Here is a 26,286-nt window from a genome sequence, read left to right on the forward strand (position 1 = left end):
AGAAAAAATGATTATTTTTCATCACGTTTATTTTACAAGCTTTTTACATTTCGTCCATATAATTGCACTTAAATAATCATTAATAAATATCTATTATTTATCATTCAAATAGTTTATTCTCTAAGTTTTCTTGCTTCTAATGGATGTTTCTATAGTACTAATATTTGGCAAATAGTTTTCTGTATATTTTAACAAGAAAATTTTTAAAAACATTTGCTTTGTTACATAACACTACCTGTGCTATGGAATTATCTTAATTCACGTGATATATGTATACTCAAGATTATTACATTATAATAGGAATATTATGTACTATGTATCGCGGACACGATAATAACTATTAAACAAAATATTAGATTTGCATTTAAATAAAACTAATATTCTCTAATGTTCTATATATGATTTGGAATTACTTTTATTACTAAATTCTGTATTTGCTAAAATTTGCCAGTCTTTTTATTCATAAATTGCATTCTAAAGTCTCACTATTTGGTCTGTTATTACTTGGTCTTAATTATCACGTACTCTTATATAATAATTTATCATAGAACGAGAAGTAATGTTCTCTCTCCTAAATAACTCTACTATTTGCATTATCTTTATTTAATAGAGAAGATGCGTGGACGAAAATTCGAGTGGAAGTTAAACTATGTAACATTTACAGATTATCTAAGATACAATATGTAGACGATTTTTAATTCAAGATTAATACCAGCAAAAATTAATGTACATACAGTATTGCTTCACCTTTAACACCTATAACATTATATATTAAATTCATTAAAAAACGTGTAGCAAATTTTTACAATGCAACAAGGAAACGATAGTTGAATACAATTTTACGATGATTTGTTCTTTACAGAAAAACGAGTTGCTAAAGTATATGCACGAGGAAAATTGTGCACAATTACATAAATAAGTCCCAAATATATAATGATGGCAATTGTAAGAAAGAGATCGAATACAGCTGGTTTTACGCTGAAATATAATAAACTTCGTTATCTACAAGAAATAATGTTGATAATAAATGAAATAATCAGTGAAATTTAAAAATTTACCTGTACACATTCAATATTGCTTTTGTAATATCATAAAATACAAATTCTGGGTCTTGCTTGTCAGGACTATGCAAGGTAACTTTAACATCTCCCAAATATCTAGCCATTGCTTCTTTTAATGTACCAACTAACATATTATTTTTGTCTGCCAGTAATGTAGCAGCCCTTGGTTGCGACGCTAAGTAACTAAACCATAAGGATAATGATTCCTTAGAAACTCCCTAAAAACATTAAATTCAGTTAATAAAACAAAAAGATGCATTTTCTCATTTCTCTTACATAAATGATAAAAGATGTATACCAGAGGATCCATGAAAACTTGACTAGAGTTCAAATTGTATATATGTCTAGCTAATGCTTCTGCGACTGTTTGTGTATGTTTATATAATCTATCTATTTGTTTTGTCTCTATTACATCTAAGATCGTTGTTCTAATTGGATCTTCATGGCTTTTCAAAGTTGACAAAGTCGTAGCTGGAAATCTACGAATACTATATCTTTCGTGTTCCCAAGCCAATGTTTCATCAGCTAGATTGATTTTTTTATGCACACCTTCAACAGTAGTTATATTCAATGACTCAGACACAGTTTTAAGTTTTTTGTAAAAAAGACCACCTATAGAATTTTCTCTAGGTGGTTTGGAGACATGCACATAAAGATTATCGCTAGTAGATACTGTATCTAGACAAATAACATATGCAGCATCCTAGTAATTGAAATAATATATTATATTATTACTTCAAAATTTTGAAACAAATGTATGATGATAGAGGTTCTTTAGTGTATATAATACTTGTATTATCGAGCCTTCAAGTCCATCTAATTGATCCTCCAGCCACTTTTTACTGCCCTGGTAATTAAGTTTCCCAGCGCCAGTTACAATAAAGACAAGATTATATTGTGGTCTTGATCTATTAGTGGAATACAAAGTAGAAAATAATCGTGCTATTTCCAATAATATTGCCACTCCTGATGCATTACTGTCCGCTCCAAAAGACAATTCCTATTTATTAGCAATAACATACATGTATATACATATTTTCTTTCTAAGATTCTTAGCAGCTGTATGAATAAACATTTATATCAATAGTTCTCTTACAGGTGCAACACCAGCACTATCGTAATGCGTTACCAAGGCTATAGTTGGTAACTTCTCCTCAGCTCCAGTACCAGTTAGCTTCCCATGTAAAGTAACTATTTTTACACCTGTCTTAGCTACTGCCTGTCCAGTTGCTACAACTACTTGGTAACCACTAGCAGATATAGAATTAAACATTGCTTCAGCTGCAGATTCAGCTTTCTCGTCATTAATAAAACTATTGGAAAGGTCATCTAATATAGTTTGCAAATCAGGATGCCATGAAGTAAAATACACTGGAATTGTTGTTTCTGGCCCAAACAACATAGATTCTTCCAGACTCATAATATGCTGCAATAAACAATAAGAATTATAGAGAATAACAATAAGAATATAGTGAAATTATAAGAATTTAAAATATAACTGTTGTGTTTATGAAAAAATTTATCAAGAATAAAGTGAATCAACCTGTTTTTCCTCTAATGTCAATTCATTAAGTTTTTCTGGTAAAACTACTATCAAAGCTCCAGCCTTATGTTTAATAGAGTGAAATAAACTTGGAGTAAGACTTAAAGCTTTTGTAACTACACAGTGTCTAGAAGTACTCCACCCTGTGAGGGATCTTGCTTCCAACGAAATCGGCGCACTACGGCAACCTGATCACAGATTATGTAAATGAAATGTTAAGCAAGTTAGTAAAATGGCAATATTAATAAGATGAATATCCAAGGCGAAAACATTTCGTTACCATGTGGCACACCGTGCAAGTCATACTGGTGCATTCGATACACGGGGAATTCATGAGATGCGACAACTGGGTTAACCGGAGAAATAATAATAAAAATCGGCAAAATTATCAGTAAATAATAAGGCAAATATCCTCGACATAGTTCAGCAAAACTATCACATTCTTCTAACCACATATTTCTTTCTGATTTCTTTCAAGTATACTAAAGAGTAAAAGAATACAGCTCCTAATTATTTTTATTGACCTAACACCACGAAACGAACTGTACCTAACTCATTCTTGTTCTACCTACAGTAGGAATTACATATTATATATACAACACAGACGAGGTGATAGACCATAAATAAAATATCATATAGATCTAACATCCACATGTAGTTTTGTGTTACAAGGTTTAGGAATTTTTTTTTTAAAGTAAATTTTATGCATTTTAATCTGATTTATGAATTACAAATTTAATTACCATGAATTTATTATAATGTAATTGTTACAGAAAACTTAGAGATTCAAATTAAATATTAAAAACTAATGACACTTCTTTCATGATAGGAATCCTTTACTTTAGAAGTACATATCATTCGATTTGAAATTTCATACATTTACATTTTATTACATTTTGTTATAACGATCGAACATTACATTTAAGCAGGGACCAAAAATAATAGCTGTTTCTAAAATTTTTATCAAACAAGTTATTAACAAAAAAGGTAACATGATCCGATAATACATATGTAATTGTTTAAATGAAAGATTGATAATTACATCTCAAAGAAATTTTTCAAAAAATTAATAATTAGAAAATATTTATTTTTAAGTGTCTTGGTTACGAATAATCATTATAAATAAAATGAAAAATTTTTTGGTTACCGATAGCTATTCTCGATAATAAAAATTCTTCAATCGATAATGAAAACTAATTTCCCTAGATTTTGATCACATGGTTTTATTAGGTTTTATCATTGTTGTTATTTACAAGTTTTGACTCGTTAAATGAAGTTCTAATTTAATTATTATAAGAAATTGTAATTATAATAACATATGATCGTTATAGAATTTTCATAAAAGTTGCAAATAAAACACTGAATTTCAATTTCATTTTCTTGATATAAGAATTTTTTATATTCGAATAGTTAATGATTGAAAATGACACATGAGAGATGTTTATCATTTACTTGACCTGTTTAGACGAGGTTGTGCGAATGTGCATGGAATAATTGATCTATTATCAAAGTAACTATAAGTATTATTATATTATAATTAAATATCGTCTTCATTTACGAAAATATAAATGGATTTGGACGATGACATGTTCGAGCTTAGCGATGAGGAGTTGCCGATTCCAACTCCAAAGTGCAATCCTTTAGAGGAACATTTAATAAAAACATTGTCGAATGTGCAAACTCGAATCGAAAAAGCAACGAATGACATTAAAGAAGTTCAGGATATAACGAAACGTATTTCAGAATCTTTGTACAATCAAGCTCTGTATGGAAAAGACATATCTTCGGACTCCGATAGTGACGTGAGTTATTTGAAAAAAAATAATAACAATAACATAATAAAATATAAAATAAAAAACCTACATTATTCATATATGACGAAATAATTTCTTTTGTGAATTAAACAAAATTTCTTCAGATACTTTATAAGAGTGGAGAAGAATATTTTAGTTTAATTTTTTTAATACTAGTTAGTACGAAAGGAGTTTATAAACAAAAATTAATTAAATAGAGTTTTATGTGTTATAATAAGGAATTATGAGAAAGGAAATGTGATATATTTATAATAATTACATTCAACAAGTGTTAAAGTATATTAAATTCAATATATACAATTTGTAGTTGTACGCAATAAATGGTCAACCAATAGTGAAGAAGAAAAAATATAAAGTCGAGAAGCTCCATTATGAGATTTTGGTAATAGAAAGCAATTGGAAATATATTTTTAATGACAAATGGGTTATTGGAATAGAACTAATGAACAGTTCGAATAAGTAAGTACATTATTTTAACAGCTACAAATAAAATATAATATAAAAAAGCTTTGATTTTCCAAGGATTATCTATAGATTTTAATTGAATTAAGAAAGTAATAATAGTAATGTTTTGATCTGAGTGTTGATATTTTTAGTTCCACCTTGGACAATCAAATAAGATATTTATTTTATCATTGCTATTTTCTTAACTAATTTAATTAAATACAATTTCATTCATTGTAAGATAAGATTAATTTTCTATGTAATCAATTGTTTTTTAAATTCCTTTATTTTGTAAAATAATTATTGTCGTTTCGTGTTTGCAATTTATAAAATTATAAGGAACTAAAATTTATTGTATTATTTTTATCTCGATCTGATTTTACAAATAATCCGATTTTATTTGCAGTAAATTTTTCAATAATGAAAAATTTATATTTGCATTAGATTTAAGTACTGTATAATGTGCTGTACTTTTTAATTAGGTCTTTATAAAAAGACCATTTCATTACAGAGATGTAATCCTATTAACTCAAATATCACTTCTAAAATATAAGTAAATATTGGAAAACTTTGAACTTATAGATCTCTAGATATTCTTGCATTTGGAAGTTGTATAATTTAACATACATCTTACTAATGCAATTATATATTACATTTCCTTAAGGCAGTATTATTATCATTGGTACAATGATAATAATTACTATTGCAACAACGTTTATATCAATATACGTGTATGTATATTTATATACACAGATATATACATATAGGATCAGGGAAAATGTATACATGTTTTTCAAAATATGCTAACACGAAACAATTAGCTCGACTTACTTTAATTAAGTTATATCTGGAATAAAACTTCACTGCACTCATATCGAATTGCATTCTATAAAAATTAATTCAGTTGAAACAAAAAAAGGGACGTTACTTCTACGTAGTCTATTGGGAATGCAAAGTATTCTATTTCGAACTAATAGGCTATTCTCATTCGATGTTAAAGCAGAAAAAATTCGACAAAGTGAGCATCACTCTTACCATAAACCCTTGTATATTAAAAAGTTCATTGTCGCATATAGTACTTAAGCAACGAGGTACTCTCATAGATATAATACATTTAAAATCTTTTTTGCGTTGATTTATAACAGTTTACAAACGTCTTGTTGCCTTAGGCCCTAACAATTGAATATACTGTAACGCTTCGTTTATCAAAAGTTTAAATGCAGCAGCAGTGCTTTGCAAGTGTATCGCTAATTGGAGCAATTCTCGGTATGTTTCTGTTTTCTCATCTTAATCTTCAACAGATATTTGCTATCAAATATTTTCGTTGTAATCGACGCCATTTTAATAGGTGTCGTTTAATATTTAAAGACAAAAAGATAAAAATAAGAGAAAAATAATTCCAGTGTTGATACGCTTGTTAGTAATGTATGAAATACTAACATTACTTTTTACAGATTAACTTTGTATCCTCGTCTCTCCCAAGTGCTATGTACTCATCGGGAGAATAATCGAAAAGCACAAAATCGTACCTGAAATGAAATACCAAGAATATATTATTATTGTTATAACTATATACAGTTGGACCTTATTTTATATATAATTACACCTTATCAATTCTTAACGTTAGAATTCCTCTTAGAATTAACTAATTATCATAGCGTTAATGGGTGTCTCTTATTAAAATTTTAATTTACGATCATGCTATATCGTTTCCACTTAGTATACTCACCTAAACATCTCGTAGAGATCTTTGATCTGCGATTTTGATAATTGAGCGAAATAATTCTTAATAACGTCCTTCGTTTGGACACCCCTGGTAGGATTCTTCCATTCAGGTTTAATGATGTGACCCACGTGAGCTTGTTTTATGAGATAATCTTGATCTTCCTTTAATCAATATATTTTTCCAATTAAAATATAGAATTGATTAATCGTATCGTTTACATAGAATTTTTTAAAAGATATATTTACATGCAGCGTTTCAAACTTTGCAATTACGTCGAATCGTACTTGACACGGCGTACAAAAGATCACAATTGGAGTCCAGTGCATATCAAGTTCGTTCCCAGCTCTCCATTGACATAACAACCACCGTACAAATTCTTCAAAAAGTGGATACCTTGGACCGTGTCGTCCATTTGTCTTTCGGTCCTAATCATAGTTGATAATGATTCATTAAATTCGACAAGACCAATCAAATTGATGAAACATAGAAAGAAAATTAAAATAACATACATAACTTTAAAGATAGTTTGCCCTTACCCTAGATCTATAGTTCCAAACAATATGGGATCCAAGATTACTGTGAAACGTATGCGGTAAGCTATGCTCCAATTTATCTCTGTAGGCGCTGAGCAACCTCTCGAACGGATGTCTTACTATCAAGAAACTAATGCTGTCGTTTAGGAACTTGTTCAACTCATCGGCCGTGTGTCTGGGATATTTCTGCCTCGCCAGAGAAACAGGTACAGCCTTCGAGGCCTTTAAAAACTGTGGGCTGTATCTGAAAACAATTTATAAAGTTTGATGTTAATCAAGCTATTTATTTAAACTTAGCCTGGCAGATGTTGGATCAGTTTTGCCATGAGCATCGAATGTTTTATTATATAAGGATGATAATGTAAAGAGCCGACTAAAGACAGATCTTTATCTCTCTGAGATATTTAAACTGCTGCTAAGACTCCACTTATGGAAAATTTAAAGATGCAAAAATACAGAGAATGCACGTAATATATAGAAACATAAAATATTCAAAGAATTGTACTCGTAATAAGTATTACATAATAAATGTGAATATATAATATTTAACAATGAATTACATTTAATAAACAATAACGGGTAAAACAAAACTCTATTTAGATTCTATTCTTCTAATTATGCTCAAAAAAATATAAATTTGCATAAAAACTCGCCGTATAGCAATATTAAAATTCATTACAAAAGTTTGAAAGAACAATGATATATGTAAATGTATCTTAAAAAGTGATACGTGTCAAAATTGTCTCAACCTTTGTTACATGAAAGTGAAAGAACATTTAGCTAATTAAATGCTTCTTACCCCGCAAGTAGATTGAAATTGTACATCCAAGAAGTAGAGGCCGCTTTGAAGACGTTGCACCATATTAAATGATATTCTCTATTTACAAGAAATTCCCAGGCGTTAGGCCTGTGAAGAGAATCGTTTCCAGGCCTGTCTAATCCTTCTACGGCGCATTTCTCCGCCAGAAACTTCCTTCTTGTGTACAATCGCTTCTCAGTTTCAGCGATCGCTGCTTCCTCCATTAGCCTTTCCTCCGGTGTCAGGTTCGCATCCTCCTGTTGACATTAATATTCATGTTGTATTCAATTAATTATATAGAACATTTTTAAGATGCTTTAAAGACATGGTTAATTAGGACTACACAAACATTCTCACATCTCATTAGGAGTGGTAAAATAAGTAGACGTTATACGTCGCTTTTACTCCTAATGAATCAGACGTACAAATTATATTCGTAGATTTTACGATGAGTTAAGATACTAAGAGGCCAAACGGATGTAGTAATACTTAGGGTCGTATGCACCACTCTACTTCTACAAGGGTTGAATTAAGGCTAAGATATGTTTTATACGACATTGATCGAAGTTGAGGAACTCTTATCCTTTCAAATTTCTATCATTTATCCAAATGTCTTAATACGTAAAATTCGAATTTTAGTTGATGATGCCTGCTATTATCATGGCTATTATCATATACCTATAGAAATCGAGAATCCAGGTACTCTAAAAATTCAGGTATTCGAGAATTCGAGTACTCGGAAAATGTTAACACTTGGGACCTGACATAAAAGATATAACTTAGAAAAAACGAAGCTGGCACCCCGCTGGGGGTAGCCACCCACATGCTATATTTATTTTTATTTTACCTTTTTTTTTTTTCACTAATAAAATATAACACTTTACCAAATGTCCATAAGGACAAATTGTAAAAAACCAAAATAAAATAAAAAAAAAAACTTGGGACCTGAAATCTGAGATATTTAATAATTTGGATAACTGAAAGCACTGACATTAAAAAGATTCAGGTACCAGAATACTATTGTGTTCTAGTGTTCAAGAATCCGGGTATTTTTACGATCATGTACTCGAAAGGTGAAATGATCGAATGATTTTAATATTCAGAAATTCAAGTATATATAAATTTCAATGATTAAAATCTGAACTATATTTTAGGAGATCTATAATTTGAAATCAGATATCTGTGATATTTAATTTATAATAATATTTCTTTGTATTAGTATTGGCCAAACTATAAAATTTCTGTGTCATACGAATTATTTATATTAACAGCGTAGCGAAATTGAATACGCATTATGAAACTGAAATTAAGAGACTTTGTGAACATGATTCGCGTTGCAATTGTGCAAGTTTTAGACATTGAACACTGGCCAAGATTGCTACAGAAGGGTAATCGGTATCCGTTTTATCGATGTAATTACCAACACTTAATACGAACACGTATAAAATCAATCGGTATCGGTTTTCACGTTCTACGCGTAAACAACTGCAGTAATAATATTATATATTATAATATATATAATACATTTGCGTTACTTCGCTGCTCATTTCAAGCAGTATATCATTCATCTAAACATAAAACCGCTGTTTGTCATGCGAGGGATTATTTACATAGTTTCTCACTGAAATTAATGTATGAACCTCTATGGTTGTAAAAAAATTAATCCTAGAAAACTAGATTAATTTCATTCAAACTTGTTCTATAAAAATTAATGATAGTTTCATCCAGAATCTATGAGAAAGATATAATATTTTTATGTTTTACAAATTACTACTTGAATTATGTAAATTGTTACTAATTGTTAAATTACTATTTAATATACAATAAATTAAAAAAGATTGCCCATCTGTTTTAAATACTTTAAATGACTGCAGTACAGATTTGTTACTGATTGTCAGCAATCCCACGACTTATGAAGGAATAATTATGAATAAATAAACCAGTGTAAGAAAAACTAAAATAAATAAAATTTCAATATTCTAAGATTTGTTTGCATTTTTATAGATAAACTCTCTAGCAACTTAGTGTCTTTTTAAAATTAATACGGACACCAAATGTTTACAAGGAGGTCCCAAGTTCAATGCTATTATCAGTAGACTATGGATTCTTATGCATTTATGAGATATTTGAAGACATAAAAATGCAGAGAATGCACATAAATATGCAGAAATATATAAAACATTCAAAGTACCTTCTATGATATTTAATAGATAAAGCATTTTTTTATTTAAATTCCATTTCGTAAATTATATTTGCGAAAATACGAATTTGCATATTATAATATGATGTGTCCGCAATCTAGTTATATATCAATATTATGAAAGAGAAAATTTTCTCTAAATATTTCTTCATGTAATTGCTGCCAAAGAATTCAATCGAAAACTTTCATCATCATCTTGACCTTTCCACTAAATTTCTGCTACGTAGAATGTCCCAATAATCTTCGGCAAGGAATTTTCAGGAAGTAAATATCCTAAGACAATTATGCGAGCAATTTTGCTTCAGCGTTCGACTGCAATGCGTCAAATAGGCGTACAATGCGTAATCATATCGAGCCGCCAACGCAGCGACGAGTGTTCCGATTAATTGCAGAAATTAGGAAATTGGATTAACCTTGCACACAGAAGGCCGGCGCACGCGGCGTGTGCACGTTTGTCCGTAAAAGAAAACGACTTCGAGAAGCGGGGAGCTTTGAATTCTAAACCCGAATGGCTCAATCGACTGAAAGCCTACGAACGTTGTTCGTGATTCGAATCGTTTAGTCCTTGTAGAATTTGCATGATAATTGCTTCGTTTCACAATCCATTGACTTTCTAATTTCTCGACTAATTTCTGCATTAGGTATTTGTTTGTGATCTCTGTCAAATCGTTCCATTGAATTTAACATAGATTTGTTAGATTAGGTTAGGTTATAGGTTTGAGATTTAAAATTACATAAACATTGCGGCTTATAATTATTTGAATAACCCGAATATTAATTTCTGTATTAATCTTTTACGATCTGTGTTCGATCGGTTCGTTGAACCTAGATTCGTTAGGTTAGGTTAGGTTAGGTCAGATTTCATGAGGATTGAAAATTACATATGTAGTCACTATTGCTCATAATTATTCCAGCGAATTCTAAAGTCGTTGGACAATTGCTCGAATAATTTCAATTTAAGACACTTAATGTATTAAAGGTGCATTCTTCGAATAATTATGAGTAGTACATGCCCTAGTTCATAAGTAATAGGTTATTAAGAACTTAACTTAGAGATGTCTCCGAAAAAGTATGTATTTAGAAGAAAATCTTCCAGAAATATTGATTATTATTTAGAATACTTAAATTTTATTTTTATCCATGATCTTATACCGTTGCATATTCTCGGGAAATTTAACAGTGTCGTTCTAGAGTTAAGAAAAAGATTGCTAAAAGAAACGCTGTTTACATCGAGGTTGATCTCTTACACTTTTTGAAGTTTTTTAGTAAAGTGATCCTTATAACACGACTAAGTTACAAACTGTGAGGAAACTTCTTGCAATTTTGTGCAAACGATATTCCGTGAGATTTTATAAGGTATTACGATCGCAATTTCACGCGATTTACTGTAACGCTACTTAATTGGAGGACCTTGAAATTGGTCATCAATTAATCGATACTTCATCGTGTTTCTGTAACTTAACGCGCACTCAACGTGAACTTTAGAATACCGCAACGGATGCATAGAAATGAGCTTATAATAGAAAACAGTTTTCTCTCACGCGAAGTCAGATGATAATCAGTTCTTGCGATGATTAAATAAAACTAGATGGAAAAAGGGAATAAGAAGAATATTGAGTTTACGGGTGTAGTGCGAGAATTTAATTCTAAGATTTCTTGGAATCTGCCAGAACGTCTTAGAAACCCTAGAACCGCTTATAGTCGCTTGTAGAACGCTTATGATGAGTCAGAAGATGAACTAAAAGATAATTCAGGCCTTTAGATGAAGAATTTCGTGAATTTGCTTTGTTGGTCATTTGCGTATGATTGGGTTGAATCTTTAAAATTAAACATCACCATTTAGTAGATATTAAATAGAAGTTATTAACGATATTCGATTTACTTATTTATGGTCAATAAATAATTATTAACAACAATCATCGATAAAATCAATATCAAATTAGATATTTGGTAGATAAGAAATGAAATTACTGGAAAGTACTGATTCTAACCATATTTTAATTTTTACAATAAAAGTTCTAATCTTTTGCTTTTGGGTCGTTAGACTTTTATTCGATGTACACTTAACTGAATATAGCTACTAAAATTTTTAAAATTCAATTGTGTCCAGTACAAAATGATTATATTTTATCCTTAGACTATTCAATTTTCCATTAAATCAATACTTAAGTTAATACAATTGTATCACGTAATAAAATACTAGAAAATGGATCTCTAAAAGAAAATTCTATTTTCTAAAAACTAAATAGAAATAATCAAAATCGAGCTATTTAATTGTGAAAACTAAATATTCTTACCTTTAATAATCTAAGCTCAATTACAATTCATCTCATAAAATAAAATCCATAGAATTCGCTAAGATCTTTCTTTCAATTTTTGATCTTACTCCTTCATCTTTCTTACATGTTGAAATCTTAAGAAATTCCTCCATGAATCAAACATGTCAGCTTTTTAACATTTCCTATGATCAATCTGAGCTACTGTACTCGAACAACTGGTAAGATTCTCTTCCTCTCTGAACAAACGATAATGTCGTCGATAAAATGATAGATTTCTGATGGTCTCGGGGGTGGAACTCGATGGTCGTGGTCAGGCGGAAACGCCGAATATAGAAATAGTGGCTTCCGTTTATTGATTTCGGAGTGGAAGTCGAACGGCTGCCCCTGACGCCGACGCCGACGCCGACGCCGACGCCGACGCCGATGCCGACGTGGCGAATATGGGCCACACGGGTGGTGCAGCGTGCGCTGTACTTCCTCAACTTTGTATCTGCCACGTGTATGTGCACCCGTGTGTGTCTGTAGATCCGAGGACCAGATAAGTTTCGAAAATCATCATTAGACTATGGATTTTTACGCTTTTACGGGAAATTTGAAATTGCACGCAATACATACAACATATAAAATATCAAAATTGCTATACGCCTTACAGTATTTAGTAAATTAAGTAATTTCCTACCTAGATTTAATTTTTTAAAATTATTCTCATAAAACTGTGAACTCGCATTAGTATCCGCAGTCTAATCAACATAGTAGAGTTGCGAAAAAGTAAAAAAGAAAGTGGAAGAAATGCAGATCTGATTAATTATAGTGTGATATTTCTTTTTAAATGGTACAATTATTTATTAAAATTAGATATTTTATGGATAACAAATTAAATCATTGGAAACTACTTCTTGTTCTTTTAATTTTTTCTCTTGTTAATCTTTATTTGTTATAAATTTATTATAAACGTCCAAAATTATAATCTCTTGTTTCTGTATAACGATTTTGAATCCTAGCTAATCATCAAAAATCTAAAAAAAATCTACCATACAAAGGACCTGTATAATATTTTCCATTAAGGTCTTTTTCTTTGCTTAACCTCATAGATCAAATTGAATATGACTGCAGAAGTATTATCACTTCGTTTGCATCGTTGCTTTATGATAGACTTCTAATGGACCAGTACACCAGTTTATTAAAAACAGACGTTAAGTGTGTAGAAATTAAATCAGCGCGTCTTTAGGTAAATTTATCGTTTAATTATCGGTTTTGATTTTGCACCAGTCATAAATGCATAATTATACGATACCGATCAATCACGGTACGTTTACTTGTTTGATATAAGAAAATCGTTCATAGTAACCATCCTCTAATTATTTTGAACAGTGTACTGTGTGTTGTCAATAGCCTAATAATGCAGACTTCTGGAACATTCAAAGACAGTTTCAGTAAAAGTGAAGTTTCTGAAAGGATTTAGAGTTGAGTGAGGAATAAGTAGGAGATATAAAGAGATTTGTAAAATATCTTCAACTCTTGAAATTGTAATTTTAATTCCTGCATTTATAGACAATTAGGTCTATAAGAATAGGCAAAGAAAAGGTTTTTATAGGTCAGATTTAACCATTTAAATATAAGTAAGAAAGTCTCTTACTTTGAAAATGATTATTCACATTCTAAGATGTTCTCGTTTGATGATAGTGTTATTTTTATAATTCAATATAGGGATCCTCAGCTTGAGATGGTTTGCATCAACAAAGTTAGATCAGGAAATTATAATCTGAATATAACTCGTGATTCATCGTATAACCGTGAATATGTACCAAGATTTGGAACATGTTTTATGGTCTAATCTGCTTAATATCTAGGAAAAATATGTTAAATCAGTTAAGGAAATATAAATAGGAATCACGATATTCAGTATGTTTTTAAAGGATCCAACGATTAAAGATTAAAAATCACGATTACTGATAAATTTCTCAAGATTAATATTCTTAGAATAAGTATACCTTTTAAGTTAGAAGTCAGTTGTATCTGTACATTGTTAAATGTATCTGCGATATATTTAAGTCAAGTACCTAACATGTATTTAAGCGAGTCTTTAAGCTACAAGTCTATAGTACAACCTTATTACATTGATCAGAAAATTATACTGTTGTAATACAGCATGTTATATCATGTGAAAATATTGTTTTTACAATTTCGAAACTTTCATTTTATGTCAATATTAAAAACTTGAAAAAAAAAACATTTTTAATCTAATGATTATATCGATAAAGAATCCCAAGATAGCAATATTATCGATTAATTAATTTTAAGTGATTAATTGCTTAAACAAAGCAAGTGATTTTTAGATGAGTCCAATTTATCTATCGATTGATTCGAGTAACGAAACTTTCTTAAATATTACATGAACCATTAATGCTATTTTTGTTTGTAACAAAAGATAAAGGATTAATTTTTAATTAACTCACCTACATCTAAAATTATTCTTATTCTAATTTTGAAACCAAACTTAAGATGTTCTACTTGAATTTGTTTATGGAATTAGAAAAAAAACTGTTTCAAAGAAATCATAAAATATTTCTGAAATAGAAAAGGACCGCCACTGATGTTAAAAAAATATGACATGTACTTCTTTTTTTAAATTGTGGATACTATTAATATTAAAACAATTATCAGCAATTTTTCTTACATTATGATAACCATTATTATTAAAAAAAATTCTCCTCAACATCTTTTTTTAATCGTAGAAATCATTATTCTTTACAAAAATTCTAATTAATATCTTTTTAATTATAAAAATCAATGATTCTACAATAATGTCCTTTTTATCATCTTCTTCTTGAATTATACAAGTAACATTTTATTTAAAAAAATCCTGTTCTGCTCAATTATAGGAATATCACAGCTAAATATCACAGTGACTTCATTCAATAATGGTTTCCGTGTACAACGTAATTTAAAGATCGATGCAAGATGATTTACGGAAGCGGTAAATAATTTTTTGTTCCCTCGACGTGAGTTTCATAATAAATTGTCTGAAACGATGCTTATCTAGTTTGCCGCACTTGTAACGAGGGACACACCGCGCTGGGAGAATAATTCGCTATTCCAATGACATTAAGAATGATTGCAACACGCCACTTGCTAGCTCACGAGTGTCTCACGGTGAACATCTTCTAACTTCTGCTTCAAAAAGAAATCTACATAGTGACATCAACTCTTCAGTGTGGAATTACCTATGACGTGCAATCGATCAAAGAAAGCAAATAAAATTGCAAAAGAAAAAATTTCTGAAACTTCTGTCTGAATTAAAAAATAAAAAAGAAAAGACAATATGGAAGTACTTAATAGTATACAATTTTAATCGAAGAACACAAAAGAATTTTTAAACAGTTTCTACAGATATGCTCACAGTTGAAAAATCAAAGAGAAAGAAGATATCAAGGTGTTCGTCATTAGTGGAAAATTACATAGGGTACATACTGTTATTAAGAAACATAAAGAAGCTATAATTGTAATTGAAAGATTAAAGAAAAGATCAAAGTATAGATTTCAGTGTTTCCTATAGCGTACAATCTCAATGAAGGAAACTATGTATAAACAGAATGCCTTGAAAATACCTAGAACTACGTTTATAATTAAGATACCACAGAGAATATATTAAACATCATCGCAACATCGCAATCTCAACTGAAAACATAAAAGCGAGAAGATCTAAAAATTATTACTGAAGAAAAAAGAGAAAGTGTCTAGATTTCACTTAGAAACAACTAACGGAATTCTTAGATAGAAATAATCTAAGTATTCATATGTAAATTAGAAATCCAGATACTTTGGGATATTTGATATCTTACACATATTCAAAATGAATTTACGTATTTTATGATTCAGAGAAATCTAAATATTTTTAGATCTCTAAATATCTCCATTAAAGATAATATATAAATTTTAGAAAAGTATCTACAATTTACACAAAATCTCAAGAAACAGAAACTTTATTGTAATTTGCGGTTGAGATCGTCGTAAGATGTTAGATTTTAAAAGATCAATCCTAGACCAAGAAACCTCTTCTCAGTTTGCTTTGTCTATTTTCAGTTAATATATTTTTCTTGTTCATCACTGGTCAAACACGGAAAGTATTAAGGTGGACCGGTTCTAGTGGACCACCATATGTGCACGGGTAACGCACACATTATATAAGACCCTCCTGTAGCTCTTCTATCCAGTTGTATAACTTGCTTCGGTAACGTTTTCTCACTAGAACTCAATTCCCGTGCTTGTATGCGGATCGGCGCACTTTTGCGCACAAGATCAATGGAACCGGACAAATATTTTACGTCGCGTCGTCCGGTAAAAACTATCTTTATCTACGTTTCTCATGAACGCATGTAAAGACAGTTCCTTTCGCCGTTAAAGTTAAAAGCCATGTTTGCCTTTGTTATCATACGATGCACAGGATGTACCGGAAATTTTTCAGATACTCCTCGAGAGATAGATTTAAGCCCTGTATAGGATGTCACGTGACTTGGAAATCACATTTGTATATACTAGTGTTCCTACATTTTTAAGCTTCTGTTTTATTTCATTACGGTGTTCTCGTATCTTATTAATATTTTATTATGTTGATAGAAATTGGTTTATCCATGAAGATTATTAGCCTATCAAATTGAAATTAAATTAGGAAACTGTAATTACGCACAATATGAACAAATTAAAGAACAAAAAAAATGAGTATCCAAGATCAAGTATTAGATATATAGCACAGTGATTCGAATTTTAATGATGACTTAAGATTAAAATTGTAAAATATATTTAATCACACTCAAGAATTACTAAATTGATCGAGTATACAGTGGAATAAATACTCAATTATTAAAATTGAAATTTTAATACACATTAAAATTAGAATGGTAGAAAATCTATATTCAAATTGTAAAAAATATTTGATCAATGAAATTGAGCAGAATAATTAAAATCACTCTAATTAAAATTTTAACGCAGATTAAAATTCAAATGGTAAAAGGTTTTTGTTCAAATCATAAAAAATATCACACTAAAAAGCTATTAAGTTATTAAGTTGATTAGATATAATTAAATAAAACGTAATATGTAATTAATTTTAATACAAATTATTAAAATTAAAATGATAAAACGTTTCTATTTTCAACTTATAAAAATTGTAAAATTCTATACCAAAGTAGAGACTACAAAAGGTATCATCTAAAATCAACTGCTATATAGCACCAGTAAGAAGTGGTGACAAATGAAACTATCGATTTTTATTTCCTGTCGGCGGATATTCTCGAACGGTTAGAAAAACGTCAAATAAAACGACAATCATTTGTATCGGCGGTAGATCGATTTATGTTGGTAGAGTAATTGTCGAGATTGAGGGGTAACTGTAACCACCCTTTGCATGCTTAAAGGGGTGGTATCGGACGACTGTAGGCAGAACTGCATTTGTGTGCCGCATTGCGCTGCTGGAAGTCTGCCAATCTACTACGTTGGCTTTGCTTTACGTAAGGAGACCGCTTTTCGATGTAACCTCTCCACCGTGGGGTAAAAAACAAAGGCAACGATCTTTTCTTGGAACATGTCGCACTTAGGTCACCCTACATTTGCGCAGTACCGCAAGAAAAGGATTCTTCCTTCTAACCGTGAGAAGAAGTCACGATGCATGACATCGTCACAATGGATACGATAAGACAATACTTTTTTTTCTTACAAACCGTGAACCTAAATTCCTGGTACAGGTGAAGTCAGGAAGATTCTGTGGCTCAAAATAAGACACCAAATATAACTTATACACCCATGAGCCTAAATTCGTGGTACAAATGAAGTCAGGACGATTCTGTGAATCAAAATAAGATAACAAATGAAGTTTATACATCGTGAGCCTAACCTTGTGGTACAAATAAAAAGGATTTACTTGAGATTGAAATCAAGAGAAAAATTAAAAGTAATAAAATTACATTGGAGGTTTCATTTTCTAGAAAGTCAAACTTGAAAAGTTCTCAACTATATACGTGATATTTCTGTTCACAAGTATCAGGATACCTACTGATTGTTGGTCTTGCACAGATCATAGTGGACCCAGGCTTGTGGTTATACAAAATAAGACTGCAGACTACGTACTTGTACAAAATAGAAATCTTATGTATATGACAATAAGCTGATGAAATTATTTACAAGAATTTCTAGAATTTTAAAATAGTGAATTAACAATTATAATAATATGACGACTCCTATGTAATGTTTCGATCAAAATTCATTGAAGAAATTGAAGATAAATTGAACAGCCCGAAGTTTAAACATTGAAATTGTTCGATTTTATGATGACAAAGAAGATGTATATATGTATGTACTTCATCATATACAATTGGTGAAATTTTTTATTACGATATTGAATATATAATATTGAATGAATTAGAAGGGCGAAAAAAGATGTGGTAAGGCGAGAGAGTAAACAAAGCATTGGCCTTTCTCTTCCCACCGCATCATGCGAATAGAATAACAGATTATATAACCATAAAACGCTTAAGGATATATCTTAGTAACATGAGAAAAGTGGATAAATACGCCTAGTCTCCTTACGTAGTCATTTGTTTTTTTAATATAAATAAAAAAGTGCGCATTAGCAAAAATTAAAACGGCCTAATGTACATGACTGAAGGGATATGAGCATAATGGAGACACTACATTGGCTTGTGTGTAGTCATTAGTCAGACGTAATCGCACATTGAATAGATTATAAAGACTTCACTGTTTGAGGAAGCCAACGTGTCACCTACGCTAGAGAGGAATTTTATACACCTTTTTATGTGTATAAACAAAAATTAACCTTACTGAAGTAAATATATCTTATTAAAATGTACAAAGAATTATTATAATAATTACTAGTAAAGTAAAAGATCAATATGAAAACGTTCAAATTTTTTAACCAATCAATGACGAAGTACTAGACGATATTTCGTCAAAGACAAACAAATTCGAATTACTTTTAAATAATAATGCACATCTAATCTTATAAAATATTGTAAATGTAATTTTTCAATAACACTATCTGTCTCATCTAACTTTTAAGGTTATTTCAAACAACTCAAATGAAAGAACTGTTCCTTTAAAGAAAGGGAAGGAACTAGAACAATCTTTCAGTGTTTCGAACAAAGGGATAGTTTTCGGCCGCGTTTCTAACGAGAACGAGTCTTCTATAGCTCTTCTAAAGTAATTGTTCTTTAGAAAGTGATCCGCCTAATTTTCCGGTGTGGTCCAAATGCCGAACGAGCGCGCGCGCGTGCACAGAAAGCCCTCCGCTAAGAACAAAAGAAATCCTTGGCCAGTGTCAGATAAAAGATCGTCACTCACCTCCAACAAAAGCCCTTGCTGCACACTGTTGCCGGCATCCTGGTTCGATAGAGCAAACACCAGCAACATCAAGATACCAGCAGCCAGCAACGTTCGCCTAATCGTCGCGAACACATATCGTCGTGGTGTCATCTTCTCACGAAGTACGATCTTTCTTCGATACTCATAACGAACTGAAAAACGAAACCGAATAAATTTCTGTTGTATTCTCATTAATTGATACGATCAATAAAAAAGATAAACAATACCTTCACGGGGAATAAATAACGATTAGACTGTGGATTTTTATGTGTTTATAGGAAATTTGAAACTACAAAATTGCACAGAATGCACACAATACGAAAACATATATAAAATATTCAAAGTATAGTGTTTCTTTCCTATAATGCTTGGTAGATAAAACAATTTTCTATCAAAGTTCTACTCTTTCAGTAATATTCTCAAAAGGTATGAATTTATATAAAAATGTACTATTACGGGGTTCATAGATTTTTCTAGAAAAAATTGAATTAATCTAATATACGATGTTTTGTAGAAATTTAATATGTTGTCTGTATTAGGATTATCAGTATTTGCCGCGTTATTATAGTTAGGTTTACTTATGGCTAGGTATTACAGGTATATTGAGGTTAGACAATAATGGCAGATGGTAGTTTTGTCATTCATTCAGTATCACTCATGATGTATAATTTTTATTATAATCTCTCAAAGATTCTTTTTCTGTTTATTTTATAAAAGATCTATGTTTCCGAAACCTATGTCACGTACCATGAATTATTGATAACAAACTTAATTGCATCCTTTTTTCTCTAAAATGTCTTAAATAAACTTTCTAAAATAATGGAATTGGTCCTATATTTGTTAATGATGCTATAGATACTTAGCCATTAGAAATTTGAATTATTCCATTACAAACATGAATCATGCGTAATATAATGGAAAAAATACAAATAAATAATGTTTCGTAAAGAGTTTATTGGGATACAATATATGTATGTACATCATATAATTACCAGTCATCAATAGTCACGTGTTTGTTTCGTAAGGATGCATGTTACGAACCTGTTAGAAACCTTAAAGTGTAACAATAGTATAAAATTACATTTTATTTGAAGTTAGAACTAAGATGAAAATATCTTTATCATGTACAGGATGCTATAGGTTTATGTAATTTATTAATTGAAAACTAATTAACAGTACCTATATTAACCATAGTACAAAAAACAATTTACATATGTGTTATCGATTTGCACTTTTTAACTCGATAACAATACTCTAATCATACATGAATAACATTATCGTAATATCGATACTATAATTCCTTGTATATTAACGATATATATACAATATCAATTCTTTCATGCAATAATCGAGCGAGTATCTATTGCATTTGGTATACACTATTCGATATGAAACGATATTTCATAAATTAATATCGATCGAACTTTACTTTAAAAAATATATATATATATATATATATATATATATATATTTGCTCATTCAGCCAAGTTCCAAGGCCATTGCAGAATAATACGTGCAATACTTATAAAGTGGAACGTCAGATTCAAGGATCGATGGCGCTCTATCGAAAAGTTTGCATGGAAACGCGAAATGCACACGCGCGCATAATCCAACGTTTCTTTTTATCAATTTATTTTTATATCTTTTTTTATAAATTTATCTTTCAAATAAGTGTCAGACACACCTTCAATAAAACCAATACATTAATTATCGTTACATCTTGTCATTAAGGACTTTTTTATTTGCTAATTATCATTCATATGTTATTAATTATATATCTAATCGCTAAACAAGTACCACATCCGAGAAAAAGGTGATAAGCAATTACAAATTACAAAAAAAAAAGATAAAAAAAACAAATTCATGTCCTTTGTATATTTTTTTATTTATTCAAAATTTGGATAAATAATTTTAGTCCAATTTTGTACTTTAGTAACTATATTATAGTAAAGTATTACATGATAACTTGCAAATATTTTCCAAATTATAATACCCAGAAATCAGAATTATGTATATAGATGTATGACTACTTTACTAAAATCATTTTTCATTTATCCAAATTTTTACACTTTTTATTTAAACTAATTTTTAAAATAAACAGTAAATATGGCAATTCTAAAATTATTTTTCAAATTCTGTTTCACAGAGTGTCTAACAAGTGATCAGATAGTATCAAATGTCAAAATGGATGAAAGACGCGAGCAACGAACTTTTTAAGTAGCAATGCAGTCGGCGCATACGTTTCCTAGGTCAATGGGTCACAGGACATCCCTTCTTTTTCGTGACCTAACTCACTCCTTTGCACAAATAATCACATATTTTGCCTTCTTTCGATATATTTTTATATTTACTTGCTCTAATACGTACTTGGCGTGGACATATATGCCCCGATATCAAGATTCAACGATGCATCTATCGTACCCCCTGCAAGAAATCCAACCTTCACCTCTTCGATTCTTTCACTGGATTCGATCCTCTGTGTACACTTGGTTGAAACTGACCGCGAGTCGAAATACAATTAATATACTTCTCGAGTTGTAAACTGATTCCAAACACGTGACAGAACTGACTGATTGAACGAAAACTATAGACACCACATGATCACGGCGGCATCCTGCAGATTACTGAAGACTAAAGAGACACACACTGTTCCGTATACTTCCATGCATGCGTCGTCTGCTACTAACCGAGCCGTATTCGCTTGCTGATTGGCCGACGTTTTCGCGGGTCGATTTACTCCACGATCACCTCTGCGTATGCGCACCACATTGAAACTGTGTCTTCGTTACCCTTTGCGACACTATACAGACTCCCTTTAATTATCTATCTATCCTTCTTCAAATATTGCTTTCATTATCGAACAATATTAAATAGCAAATAGCTATGCAAACGTTTCTGTTTAACCTCTATGTATCGAAGCTACTTTAAAGTACCACTTTCGCTAGAATACTGCTATCAACCAAATATGCTTAGAACCCTGATCGAATTTATAAGTAACACTTCTATGAAGTTCTTTCAAGTGTCATAAAATAATGTCAACGCCTAGACAGGCGTGTTATTTGAATGGGTTTGATGTATCTGTAATGAAGATAGTAATAAAAAATAAATAAGAGTTAGGATGGGGGCTTAAGAATAATGAAATGAAAAATTGTAATCCTTTTTTCATTATTCTATTTGTTACGTTATAAAAGCATATACACAGTTTATATTACAGAATGATATAGGTTAAGAAATAATAAATACTAATTTTGTATAAATATCGATAAAACAGTATTATAATGTTATCTACATTACTTGGTAACTAGCCATTGTCCACTACTTAGTGAAAGTGAGCATTACAGTGGAACTCCACTTATCTAAATTCATTGGGGACAAGTGTGAAATAATTAATATAATATAAGAAGTGATATGAATAGAATATGAAAATTTCCAATAAACGGAATTTTACTGTATATTACCTCTCTAATTTGACTTCTTGAGATATTCAATTTCGTTTCAGGAAAATAAGAAATCCCCAGGTTTACATGTCTCTCGCAGAAGACGACGATCTTTGTAGTATGTCGATGATTTGGAACTTGGAGAACGAAATATTTGCATATCCAATCAATGAGATTCAGCCATCTAGCAAAGTTATTGCTACCGTCGTTCTCGATTTACCAAAATTCGATAAAAAGCACTTCTGTGAGGTATATGGTACAATTGCCTACGAAGTCGAAGAAACAGAATATCAAATTCCAGTACCTATTATCCGTCTCACAATCGAAGACACTGTCGACGATAGTTACCAAGTCAAATTTCTAACCGCTGGAAACCGTGTTAGCCCAATAGGAACGAATGATATTGTGCCAATGATTTTAGCATTAAGAAGTACATCGGTGGAAAAAAATATAAATGCACAAATAAAAGGAGTTCCAGAAAGAAATAAAGAATTTCTGAAGTTCTTGAAAGAAAAGTCTTTTCAAGAAATCTATACAAATACTTATATTGTACAGACAAGTGGATGCCTGATGCACTGTTTGATTGAAATATTGCCTAACATCAAAACAGAGGAAACATTAAGAATTTCTGCAAGGTGAAAATAATGTTCTTTTCAGAATTTTATATTTCAAAAATAATTAAAATAAAATTTAATAAATGATTAAATAATTTTGTAATATTCCTAACAAAGCTACGTTTCATGAGCTTCAACATATTACATATATCGATTAGTTTTAACGTATATTATGAAAATACTAAAATTATTTTGAGGTAAGTTATTATTCTTGAAATATCTCATTGTGAAAATCAAACATTGAAAACGAACAATGACCATTTTTGGAGAATCGCATTTATTTTTTATATAATCTTCCTTCGGTTAAAATACAATAAAAAACATAAAAATAATTTCAATAAAAATGTATAAATAAAATAAAAATCGATTGAATTTAATAAATTTCGTTTCAGATTGTTGACAAAAGTTAATTTTCAACAAATCAATTTTTTCAGAATTTTTACTGAAAATTAATTATTAATGGTATTTTTCCTAATAATATATCAATTCTTTGATAACATGCCGTTATTCATAATTAAATATAAACATATAAATCAATTCTAAAATCTTTTTATCGCTTAGTTTTCAATAAAAACAGATCTCCGCAGAAAAATTTTCGTGTGTATTTCTGTATCGTAAGCATTAACGTAATAATTAAATTAAATGTTGATATAATATATACCGTATTCATGAAATGTGGCTTTGTTACAAATAGAAATATATCTAACATTTTAAAATTTTCATTATTAATTTCTTATCTATTTTCATTTATCTCAAAGGTTATATATACATGTATTTATAGATCTAGCCACCAAATGAATATAATATTACGATTTATAAAAGAATATTTTCCGGATATCGTGATTGAAGAAAAAGTTAATCCCATTCGTGCTGCGATGGTCCTCATGGAAGAATTAAAATTATATCTCCAGGACGCGAGCACCGCCACACGACAAATGGCGAGAATAAAAACTGACCTACTTATCCCGTGAACATGGTAAAACAGATTTTGTTCATTAACGGGGGAATAGATTTGACGTACATGTACATACCAGTTATACTAAAAAATGAGAACCTTAACTTCAAATAAATGAGTAAACAAATATATACTGTGTTTAAACAATCTAATTGATCCATTAACATATATAATTAATTCAAAAAATTTTACTATTGCACGTTGCATTTTTATACGAAAGAATCGTGTAAAATACATGAGAACATGATATTTATACTTAAAGAAGACGTATGACAATTTAAAATATCATATATAATATTCATCGAATGTTTTTATATGAAATTAAATAGTACAAATCGTAAAAAATGCCACAACAATCATCTATTGATATAACTGTAGTGGGTTGTTATGCCCGCACCAACATGAGCATATGACTATAAGCTGTAGGAATTAAAGTTATATTTTCAGAACGCGTGCACCGCCACGTAACAAATGGCGAGAATAGGAACTGACTTCCTATCCTTATCTCATGAACACGGTAAAACAGATTTTGTTCATTAACGAGAGATTAGATTGAATGTATATAGTATATGTACATGCATGCACATAGTGCATACTTATTGTCAACGTTAAAATTCATTTGGAATTTCTCTAATAGAAAAGAGGGTTATAGTGAATGAAATTTTCTATCGTTCTCTTCTATTAAATTTTATATTTTATATTTTTTATATTTATGTATAATTTTTATATAAATCTTGTACGCGATTGTTCACTGTATAAGATTCCTGTATGAAATCACTATTTATTTGAGAGTTCAAATCGAATTGTATAATATCGAAGGATTTTGAATTATTATCATCTCACTCCTAGCTCTTGCTCCTAGACAATAATATCAGGATAGTATGGCATAGGTAGTAGCATCGTAACTATCGAGATCCCGCCGAAAACCGGTTTACTCACTACTACTTTTACCTAACTGCAATTGCACAAGTGTAATGTTGATATAAAACTATGTTATATCGTGTACGAATAATTTTCATGAAAATCTCAACTGTGTGATTTATTATAGATATATTAAGGTTTATATACTTGTTATCATTCATCCAACATATTTCATTTTTTATGTAAATGTGACTAAACATATCTATATATAAATACATATGAAGATGAGTCTTAAATTCGAAGCTTTTCGGTGCTATGAAAATCTGAGTTACCTCAAACATGATCTAATACTTAAAATTCTTGAAAGTTTTAAAAAATTCCAAGTTTCTAAAGTTTCGGCAAGTTTTGAAAGGCCTCGAAAGAGCTTGAAAAGTTTTGGAAGTCTTAAAATCTTTCGAAAGCTTAATGCATATGCAATATTTTATATAAAATTTATATAAAATTTATTATATAAATATATAAATTGGAATATAATATAAAAGATTTTATACATAAAATATTGAAGATACTGGTACTGAGTACAATAATAAATATACATGATATTGAAGATACAATATTTTCAAGACTTATCGAAAATTTAAAAATC

At 30.1% G+C, this 26,286-nt stretch overlaps 3 protein-coding genes and 1 long non-coding RNA gene across 4 annotated transcripts; 2 read left to right on the forward strand and 2 right to left on the reverse strand.

The window, feature by feature from the left end:
• Window positions 1–11: 11 nt before the first annotated feature.
• Window positions 12–3,215, reverse strand: LOC132914256 (BOS complex subunit NCLN). The gene is made up of 7 exons (XM_060973209.1): window positions 2,885–3,215; window positions 2,605–2,792; window positions 2,158–2,487; window positions 1,852–2,061; window positions 1,360–1,764; window positions 1,059–1,279; window positions 12–978 (listed from the first exon to the last, which is right to left on the reverse strand). Exons 1-7 carry the CDS (start codon window positions 3,057–3,059, stop codon window positions 840–842), a joined length of 1,668 nt encoding a protein of 555 aa, XP_060829192.1. The 5' UTR covers window positions 3,060–3,215; the 3' UTR covers window positions 12–839.
• Window positions 3,216–3,850: 635 nt separating this feature from the next.
• LOC132914268 (uncharacterized) lies at window positions 3,851–24,908 on the forward strand. The gene is made up of 4 exons (XM_060973244.1): window positions 3,851–4,406; window positions 4,726–4,877; window positions 23,273–23,845; window positions 24,606–24,908. Exons 1-4 carry the CDS (start codon window positions 4,173–4,175, stop codon window positions 24,793–24,795), a joined length of 1,149 nt encoding a protein of 382 aa, XP_060829227.1. The 5' UTR covers window positions 3,851–4,172; the 3' UTR covers window positions 24,796–24,908.
• LOC132914269 (carbohydrate sulfotransferase 11) lies at window positions 4,988–22,428 on the reverse strand. Its single transcript, XM_060973246.1, has 7 exons — window positions 22,141–22,428; window positions 19,753–19,925; window positions 7,921–8,177; window positions 7,125–7,365; window positions 6,834–7,013; window positions 6,592–6,749; window positions 4,988–6,391 (listed from the first exon to the last, which is right to left on the reverse strand). The coding sequence occupies exons 1-7, from the start codon at window positions 22,151–22,153 to the stop codon at window positions 6,304–6,306; spliced, it is 1,110 nt and encodes a 369-aa protein (XP_060829229.1). The 5' UTR covers window positions 22,154–22,428; the 3' UTR covers window positions 4,988–6,303.
• On the forward strand, window positions 7,206–7,673 carry LOC132914284 (uncharacterized). The gene is made up of 2 exons (XR_009659550.1): window positions 7,206–7,327; window positions 7,419–7,673. It is a non-coding gene; the product is annotated as an uncharacterized LOC132914284 (long non-coding RNA).
• Window positions 24,909–26,286: the final 1,378 nt, after the last annotated feature.

The sequence above is a fragment of the Bombus pascuorum genome, chromosome 14, assembly GCF_905332965.1.
Source record: "Bombus pascuorum chromosome 14, iyBomPasc1.1, whole genome shotgun sequence".
NCBI lineage: Eukaryota > Metazoa > Arthropoda > Insecta > Hymenoptera > Apidae > Bombus > Bombus pascuorum.

Coding starts and splice junctions, on each gene's coding strand:
- LOC132914268 (XM_060973244.1), top strand. CDS start 4,173: ATGGATTTGGACGATGACATGTTCGAGCTTAGCGATGAGGAGTTGCCG. Junction 4,407..4,725: donor CTTCGGACTCCGATAGTGAC/GTGAGTTATTTG, acceptor TACAATTTGTAG/TTGTACGCAATAAATGGTCA. Junction 23,846..24,605: donor ACATTAAGAATTTCTGCAAG/GTGAAAATAATG, acceptor ATGTATTTATAG/ATCTAGCCACCAAATGAATA.
- LOC132914269 (XM_060973246.1), bottom strand. Junction 7,014..7,124: donor TTTGGAACTATAGATCTAGG/GTAAGGGCAAAC, acceptor AACTATGATTAG/GACCGAAAGACAAATGGACG. Junction 6,750..6,833: donor CAAAGTTTGAAACGCTGCAT/GTAAATATATCT, acceptor TATTGATTAAAG/GAAGATCAAGATTATCTCAT.
- LOC132914256 (XM_060973209.1), bottom strand. CDS start 3,059: ATGTGGTTAGAAGAATGTGATAGTTTTGCTGAACTATGTCGAGGATAT. Junction 2,062..2,157: donor ATAGTGCTGGTGTTGCACCT/GTAAGAGAACTA, acceptor GCTAATAAATAG/GAATTGTCTTTTGGAGCGGA. Junction 1,765..1,851: donor TTGAAGGCTCGATAATACAA/GTATTATATACA, acceptor TTCAATTACTAG/GATGCTGCATATGTTATTTG.